The sequence below is a fragment of the Gouania willdenowi genome, chromosome 19 (assembly GCF_900634775.1).
Source record: "Gouania willdenowi chromosome 19, fGouWil2.1, whole genome shotgun sequence".
Classification (NCBI taxonomy): domain Eukaryota; kingdom Metazoa; phylum Chordata; class Actinopteri; order Blenniiformes; family Gobiesocidae; genus Gouania; species Gouania willdenowi.
Window position 1 is genome coordinate 9,015,664 of NC_041062.1, and position 14,797 is coordinate 9,030,460.

Below are 14,797 nucleotides of genomic sequence, written 5' to 3' on the forward strand. Positions count from 1 at the left end.
TAGTTAGCAGTAAAAACTGGGTTCATTCTGAGACACACTTTGCTGTTTTAATTGAACTGGTAATTATGTTAACTGGTGACTATGCTCATCATTTAACACAGGCACTAGTTTGACCAGAACAGCAGTGTAGATGATGACAGTCTCAATGTCGTAACCAGGGTTGGGGTCAATTACAATTACATCTTCAATTATCCATGTTCAATTACAACTTAATGATTACGGTGACTAGCATTTTTTCCAATTAAAATTGTTATTTTATTTTATTATTAAAGTTCAATTACAATTAATCACAATTTCTGAGTCTTTAATAACTAAGCCCATAAAACAAAACCTTCCTCTTGTGTTAGCTTTCTGTTAGCATCTCTTATGATAACGGGTCAGTTTGGCCCATGTCTTAAAATATTGGTATTAATATTTTTTGGTGTGGGCGTCTGAGCCTCTTTTCTGTCTGTATACCCCTAGATTTAACAGTTTAGTTTTTTTTTTTTTTACTTTTTATTTATTCAGAATATTTTTCATTCAAAACTTAACAGTGAGATGTACTGCACATAAGACAAGGACATATACAGAGTAATTAAATCATAATAATTGGAAAAAATAATACATACAACAAACAAAAATAATAAAGCTTAACAACAAACATATCTAAATAGAGGAGGAGTCTATGGTCCATTTAGTTCTATCAAAATTGCTTCCCAAATTTTCTCAAAATTTCCAAACATCAATTGTAGTCTTGCTGACATCTTTTCCATGGTGCATAAGTTTATGATTCTGTGTCTCCATTGTATTATACTGGGGGGTTGTGGGTTCACCCAAGAAGCTGTGATTGTCTTTTTTTACTACGAAGAGCATCACTCTCAGCAAGTGGTTGCAATCTTTATCAAAGAAATTAACAGTTTTTTAAATGGTAAAATAATTGTGTAATCTAATGGCGGTGGGGCCGATGTCAGTGGTAGTAGAAACTGTCGGTGACGGTGAAGACTTGCGATGATCCGTTGTACGGTTGAATGAAGTTAAGAAAGTTCTTCCTTCCCTTAAAATGTCCGAAGTGTTGGATCCTGTAGGAGCCGCGGGGCGCCGTCGGAGGGATGAACCATTCCACTGTGGCGTTGCTCTGCTGACCCGAACCCTTGAGCCAGTGGAACCTGCAGTGGTGAGGTCGAAGCTCGGGGTCAAAGGTCAGTCACTTATTTTACACGCAGATAAATGAGAGTCGGATGCGGCTATGAACAACCGCGGCATACGCAGAGTTTGCCGGGGACGGGGAGAGCATTGCCCCCCCCAGTGGTCAAAGGTTTTTATTATTCCTAATTTAATATACACATATTTTAAGTGTCATGAAACACACAAGTTATTTTTTGGCACTCCAGTCATGTGACTTAGTTCTTCTTCTGTTGCGCAATTCTTTTTCACAATGTGAATGGTGAAGCGACACTGTACCCAGCAGTTCATGTGTGGTACTGCAGCAAAAAATATTTTATCATGAATTTACAAATTGTATCTAAAAATTGTGATTTTTATTGACATGGTCAACCTCACAGAGATAAAAAAAAATTAAAAAGAAATCAGGGCGGAGCTGCTTTCTTCTTGTAAATAGGACATTAATTATTATTATTTGTTTTATTTTTACAGTAGTTTTACTGCGTTTTGGACAAAATGCTGGAATTCATTGGATTTTTTAATGTTTTAGGAAGATTTTGAAACCACTTTTGATGGAATACATGAATTCAGTAAGATATGGCATCGCTTTAAAGATGAGGAGTGCTGGCCTGTTCATGTCGCTATTTTTTTTTCCAAGTTTGACAAAATAATTGAGTGTGTTTGCTTTGATGGTTGTGTCTTAGACTGGTTTATATGGTTAAAAACGGAAGATTCTACGCTTTCAAACGGTATACGATAGTTGTGATATGCTATGATATTTGAGAAGCATTTAATTAAAGTGTGAGTGAGTGAGAACATGAAATTTTGATCCGCATTCAGGACAATGGACATAAGGCGTCGACGCAGATTTTTGTAGTCAACATTATCAATTATGTTACTAATACTTTTTGCATTATTGTATATGTTACACACATTGTGGTTGGTACAATCTCGAGATGGTTTATATATTCAATTCAATTTTTTCTTTTGCCCAAATCCCGCCAATGACCGCCTAAGTCAAAGGTCACATAATGAGAACAAGCCTTACATACCTGGTTTCCCATGATGCATCTGTATGTATAACCTCCCAGGTTTTGGTCCGGTTGTCGAAAATCTCCACAGTCACAAATGTCTTGTCTCTCTGCAGTAACATTTTACAACAATATTCTATTTACTTATTAATTGCAGTTTAGCCTAAATTAATACATTTTCTTATTATTCATACATATATAATAAAAAACAAGGCTGTTATAGAATCATGTGACATTGGTTAGCTGGCTATGGTGTTAAGTAATCTTGTGGAACAGAAAATTCTTACGATATCTCCGGAGTGTCGAGGGTTTCCTGCGACGAACGTCACAGACACAACATCGCCCTGAAAGAGAAGATCAGTGCTCGTAACTTCCACCTTAAAGGAGCTCTAGACAATCACTTCTTTAAATCATTAGAGAATAATCTGAAACATTCAAACTGAGCCAAAGATTTAAACAAAAAAGAAGTAAAAGAAAGGGTCCTAAAGCGTCTCCCTGAGGGACTCCTCCGTCCTCGTACCGGTCTGTAAACGGGATAAACTTCCTCTAAGACGTCTCCAAAGCTGCTGTTCTCTGGTTTTCTGTCGACTGGAGCCGCTGGGAGCAGATTGAAGAGGTTTTCCTCAAAGAACGGTGGCTCGGGGCCAGACGGGAGTTCAGAGACTCTGTCCTGAAACGGAGGAAACACCAAAACTGTCAGAGGTCAAACTAAAAGGAGGACGTTAAAGAACAACAACAAACAAACACCTGTGCAATGGCTTTGGCGAGGCCTCGGTACTTCAGCAGATATGCACTGAGTGTGTGCGGACCGAAGATAGTCGATGCTCCTTCGTACCGCTGAACCTGGAAAACATGATAATGTTAATACGTATTAGTAATAAAAATAATAATGTTTTGGGTCATTCCTTCCATTTAGATCACAAAGGTCAATCTTAAGGCCCGGGGGCCAAATATGGCCCTTTAGAGCAGTTATTTTCAACATTTTCAGTCCGCCAAAATAAAGGTGCCAGAGCCCGGGACACCACTGTACCTGAACACAGACATGAACATTGAAGAACAGTCATGTGGAGACAGGGCCATCTATAAGGGAATACATTTATTTATTCATCTGAATAATATCTATTGTTATTCAGAAAGTTTGTTATTATTTGGGCCGTAGTATATATTCATCTTAAAGATTTAAATCCTTGTTTTAATCAGAAATAAAATTGGTTAAAAGTGACCAAAAAGGGTGGAAAAGGTGGTAAAATGGGATTTTAAAAACCACAGAAACTGGTTAGAAGTTGCAAATTAGATTGGCCAAAAACAGACACAAAAAGTGGCAAAAAGGGTTTAAAGTGTCAATATTGGAACAATTAGTTTAAAATGGCAAATAATGGGCATGACAAATTGTGAATGTGGTTAATTTGGCAAAAATGAAATATGGTGAAAAATGGTTAAATGATACAATAATAAGTCAACATATGTGACTTTAGGTGGGCTCAAATTGTTCAAACAATATACTTAAAGGCATCTGGCCTTTAAGTATATTTAAGTTTACATGGAAGTGCAAACTAGTGCACAATAATGTTGATATTGCTTGTTTTGAAGCCAAAAAAACAAAAAGTATTTTTCCCCTGAACTGAAACGAGTTTGACATCACTGTACAGACTGTTGGACATTGTTGAACATTGCTGTAATAAAAGAGGTAAAGGCAGTGATTGTGTACCTGGTATTCCTCATAGGTGGTGATGTAATGTGTGTAAATGTTACTGAGGCCGGCAATCACAACCTCAGAGTCCAGGAAGGATCCCTCCGATTGCAGCTCCTACACATGTGCATGCACGCGCACACACACACACGCAGCTATTATCAGGAGGCACGTGACTTGTTTAATGGCACAGTGGTGTTTTCTCTCACCTGTGTAACAGCTTCTCGCAGCCTCCTCCCTGACATGGTGCTGATAACACACACACACATCAGAAAAACAGTTGTGTAGTGATGTGTAGCTGTTGTGTGTAGTTAGTTTGTGCTAATCTATGTTTACGTCATTTCTCCGGGAATGGCAACGATAGCGACGGATCCGATGGTGATGATCTGAACGTCAACAATCTGAGGATGCCAAGGCAGAGGCCAGTTCATCTACACACACACACACACACACACACACACACACACACACACACACACACACACACACACACACACACACACACACACACACACACACACACACACACACACACACACACACACACAGGTCAGTTCTGTTACTTCCACTGAAGCACTGTTCAGGAAACAGTGTTCCTAATGGACACATCAGGAACAGCAGTTACTGTTATTATATTATTACGCCTAATGTATTCTGTGTTTTTCACTCTCCAGATTCAGATTCGACATCCTGGCGGCCCGGTTATGGTCCGCCGACCATATGTTTGAGTGCTCACCTCTCCAGTGCTGAACAGGATTGGTTTGGGGTGATGACACTCCTGTGTCTCATTGGACGGCGGGCCGACCAGAGCATCTCTGATCCCATCCCAGAATGGATCTCCTTCAACAGCACCTTCAGATTCAGAGATGAGTGACTGAGTGGACATTCATTTATGATGGGAGGTGGAAAAGCTCAAATTTACTATGCGGTGCTGAATGAACAAACTCGGTCACTTTTTCCTAGCCGACATATTCTGAACATTTAGCTCATATTTCTTTCATTTGACAGCATGTCCTATAACATTGTTAAGAATGTGTACACATGGAAAATAAATCTAAATGTAAATGTTAAATCTAAATCCATCCATCCATTTTCTGTCCCGCTTTGTCCTATTTCAGGCTCGTGGGGATCTGCTGGTGCCTATCTCCGACTCACAATATGCATTAGGTCCAGGTACACTCTGGACAGGGCGCAGCACGGAGAGAACATGCAAACTCCACACAGGAAAGACCCAAGTGTCCACCCCAGGGATTGAACTCAGTACCTTCTTGTTGTGAGGCAGACGTGCTAACCACAAACCACCGTCAGGTCAGCGCCTGTCAATCACGAGGCCCTGCACACACTGAGCTTTACACTTGTGAACTTACTTAACATTTTTATTTGTATTTAAAGGTCCCATTTTATGAAAAACACTTTTTTTCTGGTCTCTACATCTATAAACTAGTCCTCCCTGAGCCTGCCAACTCCCAAAATGAGGAAAATATGCGATTCCTGCATGGTCTCTGCAGCCAACCCACTGGTAAAACGGCGCTCCTACAGGCTGTTCAGATTCAGGTCCTCATTTAGATTTACATTTAACATTTAGGTTTAGATTTAACATTTCTGTTTAACTTTTCAATTCAGATTTATTTTTCATGTTGACACATTTTTAACAATGATATACAGAGTGCTGTTTTACATGAATTTCTGTCTCAAATGAAAGAAAAATTAGCTAAATGTTCAAAATATGTCAGCTACAAAACAGTGAGCTAGTTTTTACATTTGGCACGGCATAGTTTACTTCCTGGTGGATTAGTTTAAGTGGCCATCATTATAGCTGATGACTCTTTAATGTTAATTGTGTCAGGGTGTGTCAGTCACCCTGAGTGAAGTTCAGGTCTCCTCCTCCGTCTGTGGTTCCTGCGGCAAAACTGTGGCCGAGAGCAGGTTTACACGTGCGCGCCTGACACACACAAACATTCACTTACAGTATAAAAATATGTCTGTGTATGTGTATGTATGTGAGAGAAACTGACTGTGTGTGTTTCGTTGATCTGAACTGTCACATCTGTCATGTTGACCCACTGATGAGCAGATTGAACGGAGCCGGTCACTTCCTCCACTGCGTTTGAGTACAGCTCCTACACACGCACACACGCACACACACGGACACACGCACACACGCGCGCACACACACACACACACACACTTCACTAAAGGCCTCTACCACACGAGGTCAGACTCGAACACACACCTTGGCCTTCAGGTAGATGTTGTGCCCGATGATTCTCGTGCTTTCAAACATGTCTTCTCCAGGTCCGAACGCCTTACACATCTTTGTCTGACAGACAAACAATTATTATAAGAGTGTGTGTGTGTGCGCGTGTGTGTGTGTGTGTGTGTGTGTGTTTGAGCATGTGTTCTTACTCCTCCCACAGGACAGGAGCTGTTGAGGTAGTCACAGGGCAGTCCAGTGTTCATACAGCGCGGTCCTTTAATATTTGGACTGACGTCACCGAGGTTACTGGAAGAGAAGCCAGCCACAAAACCTCCCTGTAACACACACACACACACACACACACACACACATGTTACGATATGATAAATCTATCTATAAAGCAAAAAAAGGTCTGTGTGTGCGCGTGTGTGGGGGGGAAGCGAATATCTCCCCGACGCGGTATCTGTTCAACCTGAAACTTCCGAACAGCTTCCAAATACAGCGAGTGTGTGCATCTGTTATTTTGGAGTAATTTGGTCATTTCAAAACGTTTATTTCAATATTATTTCGCCAGGATGGCACATTCATGTTCACCCAGAAGTGAAACCTATTCAGCTTTTGGCCTCAATGTGTGAGGGGGCGCTAGCGCACCATCTATATCTCTTTCACTGCACAGCTCCGCTCCGTTGCGTGCCAGAGTGGCGAGCTAGAGTCACGTGTGCAGCCAGAGCCAATAGGTACACACACAGCCAGGCAGACGACTGCCATCACATGAGTGAGAGAGAGTTAGATAGTTTCAGGCCCGTGAGGCAGGGTGTCGGGGCCAGAATAGGGGGCCACATCCCGGTTGGGCGGTCTGGCTTGGCCTCTGGAGGGGGCCCTGGCTTTAAAGAACTGAAGCTTGTGGCGCAGGCGGCATCAGCGGGGGCCTGGGGACCGGCGGGGGGACTCCCAGCGGCCCCCTGGTGCCTTATGCGGCTTGGGGTGTGGTCGTCCGCCCTGGGCGGGCTGCGCCTGGTGCTGCATCCATTCCGGGTCCTCCTGGCCTGGGGTCGGGTCCCTGCTGGCTCTGGGCTCGCCGGCGGGTGCCCGCCGGCTGCCCATTCGGCGTGGCTCTGGTCGTCTGCTGGGCGTGGGCTTCGGCTCCTCCGCTGGGGTCTCGGGCGGGGAGTTCTCTGGGCCCTCCCCTCGGGGGGCTGGGCGCGGGGGTGTGGGTGGGGGTTTGGGGGGCCCGGGGGTTGGGGGTTGGGATCGGTGGCGTGGTGCGCTGGGTCCTTGGCTCCTTGGGGCCTTCTCGGGTGTGTATGGGGGGGCAATGGCTGCCTCTCAGCTTGGGATCTTGGGGGCGTTCGGGGGGCTGCTTGGCCGTGGGGTTTTATTATTTATTATTGCAATAATAAAATATGCATTGCTGTTAAAAGATTGCACTTCTTGTAGTGTTAACCTTCAACAGCATGTGCAGACAAGGTGGAAAAAAAAGGGAAAAAAAAAAAAAAAAAAAAAGATAGTTTCAGGCTCTTTCACAAGTTTTGAGATCCTGTGGACTTCTCTTTTGAAGAAACATAATTTTTGACTGTTCCTTATTTGGTGATTACGTTTCAAAACGTTTATTTTCATGTTATTTTGAAATCACCGTTGAATCAACGCGGGTTACACCGGACGGAGACGAGAGACGGGGGAGGGCGTTTGAGCAGCCGCACTCACACTGATATACTAGCAAAGCTCTCAAGTCTCACGCATTGGGCGTGAGACACATGCATTTCAACCTGATGTGAGTCACTGAGTGCGTGCATGTGTGTGAGAGCACGGAGGAGTAGCGAGTCACACACACACACATCTTAAAGCAAAAAATGAAACAATATTTATACAAAAAGTACACAAAAACGACAACAGAAATGCACAAAAATACACAAAAACGACAACAGAAATGCACAAAAATACACAAAAAGGCTCCAAAAACATATATTACAGAAAAATACACCAAACAAAAACTAAAATATGAAAATGACTCAAAATACACAAAACTAAATATTTATACAAAAAAAATACACAAAATGACAACAGAATCACTCTACAATGGCAATAAAAAAAATAAATAAATTGTCCAAAAATGCACAAAAAGACAACAGAATGATACAAAAATACACATAATGACTCCAAAAAACATACTTTACAGAAAAATACACCAAACGAAAAAAATATTAAAATGAGTTTAAAAAAAATACAAACAAACACATTTATCATGTGCATGCCCATGACCAGGGAAATCGCACACTCTATTTTACTTTCCATCTGCAAATAGACCCCTTTATAACACTACAGAGTACAGAGTATGTACACCTCTTTGTTCATCCAACCTTCAAACATATACTCATTTGGCCATAATTGACAACTCTATTTAAGCTCCTCCCACTATATGAATACATACTTCCGACAGGCACTGTACCAGTACTTAAAAAAATTAAAAATAAAATAAAAACCATTTCAGAACCAACAACAGTAGAAAACTGTGACACTGTCAGTGAGACAAACAAGTCTGTCCCTGGGTCCATAACTGGTTATCAACTCAGTGAACCGTAGGATGAAGAACAGCATGAGCAGATACTATCATGGGCACGTTCAGTCCGTGATCTTCGATTGGATCTGAGCTGAACATTAACTGAGGGTTAAACTTCTGTCACACAAAGTAAACACACACACACTAGGGGTTGAACGACTTCATAATTTTAAAGGTCGACTTAATGTGCATACTAGTCGAGTCAACGTAGACTAGTCGATGACGTTACCAAGAGCCGAAGCCGAGCCGAGTGGCAGCCGAGTGCCAGTGTTGTGCCAAAATCTGTGACCTAAAAAAATCTGTGACCGCAGGTGGCGACAGTTACAACCCTTGCGGCTTCTCTGCGGACATTTATTCCCCCTTAAACACGTTTGTAATTCTTTTCCAGTCTGCATTTACTTCACCCACTGGAGCGTCATGTGTAATGGGGAGTAAATAGCTCCTTAATAGCTATGAAGAGGTTTAGCACTTTTCTTTTCTACCGCAGAGAAGCCGCAATGGTCACAGAATTTTCGGGTCACAGACTTTGGCACAACACCACCAACCCCTGGAACACAGGACATGCTATAGAAGCTAAATAAACCCAAGACACTGCTGGTTTGCCTACCGTGAGTGTAGGGTAACTGTTAAGCCCCGAGGCTTCCTCAGAGCTGGGCGTTTAGACTTTGTTTGGGCTGTTTTTATACAAACCAGGAAGGAGCGAGAAACGGTTGATGTTGTGCTGCCTTGCCATGCAGGGGTACTATGACCCTCGTTTACTGTGTTGCGCCGCCATCTTGGGCAAAAGTCAGGTACTGCGACGAGTCGACGTCACTTGGACAGAGTCGCAAGACAACACTAAAGTCAACACACACACACACACACACACACACACACACACACACACACACACACACACACACACACACACACACACACACAGTCAGCTGTGAGAGATCCGTCCCTCGCTATGTCCTCTCACCTGTCCAGGTAGCTCTCCAGGGTTCTTGTCCTGTTCCAGCAGGTAGGAGGCGTAACCCATGTTGTCGCTGCTAATCATTCGGTTGGTGTAGTTCATGCTAACGGCATGAACGGCAAACCAGCTGAGGGTGGGAGACAAATAAACCAATTATTCATTCTGTCACCATCAAATGGTCATCAGAGTTAGCCTAGCACTCAGAGACAAGTCCCACATGTTTGAGTTAGCTTAGTACATAGCAATCAATCCCACAGGTCTGAGTTAGCTTAGCATGTAGCAAGAAATCCCACAGGTCTGGGTTAGCTTAGCATGTAGCAACCAACCCCAGATGTTTTGAGCTATCTTAGCATGTAATGACTAGTCCCACATGTTTGGGTTAGTTTAGCACATAGCATCCAGACCCACATGTTTGGGTTAGCCTTACATGTAGCGACCTATCAGTTCAGACACTCTTATCAGGCAGATAAATATCATTCATCACAGTCTGTTGAAGGTGACGGTGTCTCACCTGAGCATCCCGATCCCGTCTCCGTCCTGGTCGGTGAACTTCAGCACCACCACCTGTTTGTCCGTGTTGGAGTCATACCTGAAACACAGCAGGACTTCTTGATCAGTGAAGTTACACGAGAACCAAATCCCTGCCACGTAGAGTGGAAACCAGACTGTTAATAATCAAAGGTGAGAAATGTGCCAATCAGAGCATCTGGTTCCCCTTTGGTCAGGGTGGCTGATACATGTACTGTATCAGTGCTTGCGGTCCTATCAGATCATCACTTCACATAGCCTGTGAAAACTTCAAAGCCATCTGTCTCCATTTCTATTCTCTCCCAGTCCTCCTGTCTCTGTCCTAATTCTGGGTTCATCCTTTGGTTCTCCTTCCTCTGATCTTCATGCTGGACTGGCCTGGATAAGTCCTCCTTTGTATCCGGAAGATATGATGGTTCCTTATGGTCTCTCGGACCATCAGCCATGGTTCTGTCAGAAGATGTTAAAGCCTGGAGGACTCGGCTAAAGGGCTTTGTCCTTAACCAGTCTCCTCTGCTGCAGTGGTGGCACAACATAGCTCTAACTGCTATGTTGGACAGCCTTTTGGTATCTCTTTAGGCCCAGTCATTATGAAGAAGAAACATCTCATAGACTGTCCCGAGGTTATAGATGCATTGATGGTTTTAGTGGTTATGACTTCCATAGGAGCACACGGTGGCTAAGTGGTTAGCACATCTGCCTCACAGCAAGAAGGTCCTGGGTACCTGAAATACTCCTTCACATGTGCAGCAATATTCCAGACACATGTACTAAATGTTGAGAATCTAAAGGGACACTTATACATTGTGTATGGGAGTGTACAGATATACTGCAATTCTGGAATGATGTGCTTAAATGTCTATCAGAAGTTTTAAAGTGAAGATTCCCCCTTCTTCCAAACTTTGCATATTAGAAATATACCCAGGAAATATTTCAAAAACAAAGAAGCAAAATAAAATACTGAACTTTGGGCTATTGCATGCCAGGAGAGCTATTGCGCTAAACTGGAAGAAGATGGAAGCTCCTTCAATACAACAATGGATCAAAGAACTTTCAGAATGCATTGGACTAGAAAGACTAACATATATGGCAAAAAGAAAACAAAGGGACTTTGAAAAGTTATGGGATCCTTACATGAACATTAAAGCAAATACAAGTGTCTTTTTTTTTCTTCCTTTTTTTTACTATTGCATTTGTTACATTGTACAACCATGTATAAGATCTTTACGTGCAAGCTTCACTAGGTGTGGGTGTGTGTGTGTAGATGGATGTATGATTGTGTGTCTTTATTCTGTTTGTTTTTCTTTGTTTTTAATATCCTCTGGTTTATGTTAAGATGACCAGATTGTTAACTGTATAGTAATATTAAAACCTAATAAACATTTTTGGAAAAAAGAAGGTCCTGGGCTCCAGCCCTGGGGTGGACACTTGGGTCCCTTCCTGTGAGGAGTTTGCATGTTCTCCCTGTGCATGCGCGGGTTTCCTCCGGGTACTCCGGTTTCCTCCCACAATCAAAAAACATGACTATTAGGTTGATTGGAGTCTCTAAATTGCACATAGGAGTTAATGTGAACGGTTGTTTGTGTGTCTGTGTGTTGCCCTGCAATGGACTGGTGCTCTGTCCAGGGTGTACCCCATTGAGAGCTGGAGCTAGACACCAGCCTGAAAAAAGGAACAAGCGGGTGTGAAAATGGATGGACTTCAATAGGAGTGATAACCAGCACATATTCACGTCTTTGTCCAGATATTCTTCTGATCGGCCGTAGCAGCTGATCTAACTATACTTTCTATCAGGTTTCTGATGCTGAGAATGTGACTGAGCAGCAGCTGATGAAAAGGTACCTGAGCCTCTCGTCCTTGGGGTTGTTGGCATACGAGTGAGGACTTCTGTTCAGGCTGCTCTCCTGCAGCTCTCCTCTGCTCCTGTAGATCCGACCTGGCCTCATGTTCCGGTGAGCGATATCAATGCTCTGCAAACACACATTGTCACACCTCAGCAACACCACAACAACATGCACACCCTCTGTGTTTCCATGGAAACCCACCCTGACTATGCCCTCCACTAGCGGCTGAATGGCGGCCTTGATGTAACCTTTGCTGGTGATCATGAAGAGCGTGTACTGGAAGTAACCGGCCGGACCGCAGTGTGTGTGAGTCCCACTGAGGAGAACGTTATCACGGCCGTACAAGGAGCCGTACTTCACTTGTAGAGCCCTCAGCACCTGCACACATACACTCACACTTATCTACACACACACACAAACACACATTTATGTATGTGTGTGCGTGTGTGTGTTGACCTCTAGCCGAAGTCTCTGGGAAATCATTCCAACGTCTGCGGTGACAAAAACAACTCTTTGCTTTCCGTCATCGATAATGAAGGCTCGACTGTAGAGACGAGTGTGTATACCTGCTGCCACCTGCTCAGTGCTGGCATAACCCATCTACACACACACACACACACACACACACACACACACACACACACACACACATTTGTAAGACTGTTGTTGCTGGTCCAACTGAACTTCTGCCTGACAGCTTTTGATTGAGTTTTCAGTTTTTCTGTTGTTGGTCTGACGGCTGTCGGTCTGTCTGTTGTTGGTCTCTCTGTTGTCAGACTGATGGTTGTAGGTCTGACTGTTCTCGTTCTGTCTGTTGTTGGTCTGAGGTTTGTCGTCCATCTGTTGTCGGTTTGACTGTTCTCAATCTGTCTGTTGTCAGTCTGATGGTTATCAATCTTTCTGTTGTCGATCTGACGGTTGTCGGTCTGACTGGAGTCAATCTGTCTGTTATTGGTCTGTCTGCTGTCGTTCTGTCATTGTGACTGTTGATGGTCTGGCTGTTGTCAGTCTGACGGTTGTTGGTCTGATGGTTGTTGGTCTGTCAGTTGTCGGCCTGACTGTTGACGGTCTGTCAGTTTGACGGTTGTCCTTGTCACTATTGTTGGTCTGGCTGTTGTCAGTCTGACTGTTGTCGAGCTGTCTGTTGTGAGTCTGACGGTTGTCATTCTTTCTGTTGTTGATCTGACGGTTGTCCGTCTGACTGTACTCGGTCTGTCTGTTATCGGTCTGTCTCTTATCGGTCTGTCTGTTATCAGTCTGTCTGTTATCAGTCTGTCTGTTATCAGTTTGTCTGTTATCAGTCTGTCTTTCTGCTGTCGTTCTGTCAGTTATCTATCTAACTGTTGTCATTGTGACTGTTGATGGTCTGGCTATTGTCTGTCTGACGGTTACTGGTCTGTCAGTTGTTGGCCTGACTGTTGACGGTCTGTCAGTTTGACGGTTGTCCTTCTCACTATTGTTGGTCTGGCTGTTGCCAGTCTGACTGTTGTAAGTCTAGCTGTTGTCAGTCTGGGTTTTGTCAGGTTGTCTGTTGTCAGTATGTCAGGATGTTGTATCCTCTGACACTAACCAGTGGGACGTCGGCAGGCGGCCCGGTACAGTCGGCCCGGCCAGCTCCAATCAGATACGGCGTGTGTTCAGGTTCTGGACTGGGAGTAGGGGGTGGTACTTCTGCACAGAGACAATTTCAGGACCGTAACATTATTAATACACTCTCTACCTGATGTTCACCTACAGCGTCTCAGCCACTCACCTGTTTGTTCAACAATCGTCAAGGCAATAAGCGTCACGGAGACCGTCGTCATGAGAACAAAGAGGACGGAGAGTATCACCTCTAGTGAGGAGCATCCACAGCAGACTGGTTTCCTAGCCGACATCCTGAGGAGACACACACACACACACACACACACACACACACACACACACACACACACACACACACACACACACACACCAATATCAGAATAAAAGCTGAGTGAACTAAGGAGTTATAGCGGTAAAAACAGTAAAAACAACATCAATAAACCTTGTTCCTCTGTGACCCGTCGCGCGAGGACAACTACTACGTTCCTTTACAGTGTAGTTTGTCTGTTTATTAGCACATGTTAGTGTCTCTGACCAGTGAATGTGATTGTTCTGATACGTATATTCCTTCCTGCTCGTTCTGCTGTATCATTACGAGCACCCTAAGATACACCTGACAAGAGTTAACACCTTACCTTCTGCCTGAGGAGCGTCTCACTCCGAACCCTTAAACCTAAAGCAGTCGACTGCTCTGCGTTTACAGCTCCCATAGTTTCCTGATAACAGTTCAAAGGTTGTGGTTTAACCTTCAGCACTGATCAGATCCACATCTGTGATAAAAAAAAAGAAACACCTGAGCGTGATGTATGGCATGGAGGGAATCCACATCTGCAAAGACCTGAAGTCTATGTTTGTGTTCCTCCTACAAGGAAAGTAAGGATCGTTTGAAACAGTGGGCGGAGACTGGAAACATCAAAGATCACACAAATCAATTCCAGCTTCACTGTTGCTCTGGTCAAACTGGTGTCTGTGTTAGCTGATGACTGACTTCTGAGCACAAGCAGCTAACACCCAGACTCGGGCTGTGTTGTAGATGTCATACTGTACTACATATTGTACAACTAATACTAAGTCTGACATCAAAATGAGTATGTAGTGCATTCACATTAGATAGAATGCAAAGACACTAGTCGTATCCAACCACCCCATGATGCATTGTGAGTGAACCGTAAAATGGTCCTGGGACTGGCTTCCAGCTAAAAATCAAATATCCTCTTCAATATAAAAGCATCTCTTCTTGTCTTCCATTAGTTTTTTAACACTTTTGTAAA

The 14,797-nt window shown here is 43.5% G+C and overlaps 1 protein-coding gene across 1 annotated transcript; it reads right to left on the bottom strand.

Annotated features, from left to right (window-relative positions):
• Nucleotides 1–417: 417 nt before the first annotated feature.
• asah2 (N-acylsphingosine amidohydrolase 2) lies at nucleotides 418–14,346 on the bottom strand. The gene is made up of 21 exons (XM_028475917.1): nucleotides 14,162–14,346; nucleotides 13,696–13,820; nucleotides 13,513–13,613; nucleotides 12,399–12,542; nucleotides 12,144–12,320; nucleotides 11,941–12,068; nucleotides 10,082–10,159; nucleotides 9,577–9,697; nucleotides 6,268–6,393; nucleotides 6,095–6,181; nucleotides 5,877–5,981; nucleotides 5,722–5,803; nucleotides 4,598–4,713; nucleotides 4,198–4,292; nucleotides 4,071–4,110; nucleotides 3,880–3,978; nucleotides 2,919–3,014; nucleotides 2,692–2,841; nucleotides 2,459–2,515; nucleotides 2,193–2,281; nucleotides 418–1,145 (listed from the first exon to the last, which is right to left on the bottom strand). The coding sequence occupies exons 2-21, from the start codon at nucleotides 13,817–13,819 to the stop codon at nucleotides 947–949; spliced, it is 2,214 nt and encodes a 737-aa protein (XP_028331718.1). The 5' UTR covers nucleotide 13,820; nucleotides 14,162–14,346; the 3' UTR covers nucleotides 418–946.
• Nucleotides 14,347–14,797: the final 451 nt, after the last annotated feature.

Excerpts from the sequence above, each read along its gene's own strand:
- asah2 (XM_028475917.1), bottom strand. The coding sequence starts at position 13,819 with ATGTCGGCTAGGAAACCAGTCTGCTGTGGATGCTCCTCACTAGAGGTG. Across the intron at positions 6,394-9,576 it reads CTGGAGAGCTACCTGGACAG|GGAGGTTTTGTGGCTGGCTT; the intron begins GTGAGAGGACAT and ends TGTGTGTTACAG. Across the intron at positions 1,146-2,192 it reads GATGCATCATGGGAAACCAG|GTTCCACTGGCTCAAGGGTT; the intron begins GTATGTAAGGCT and ends TCACCACTGCAG.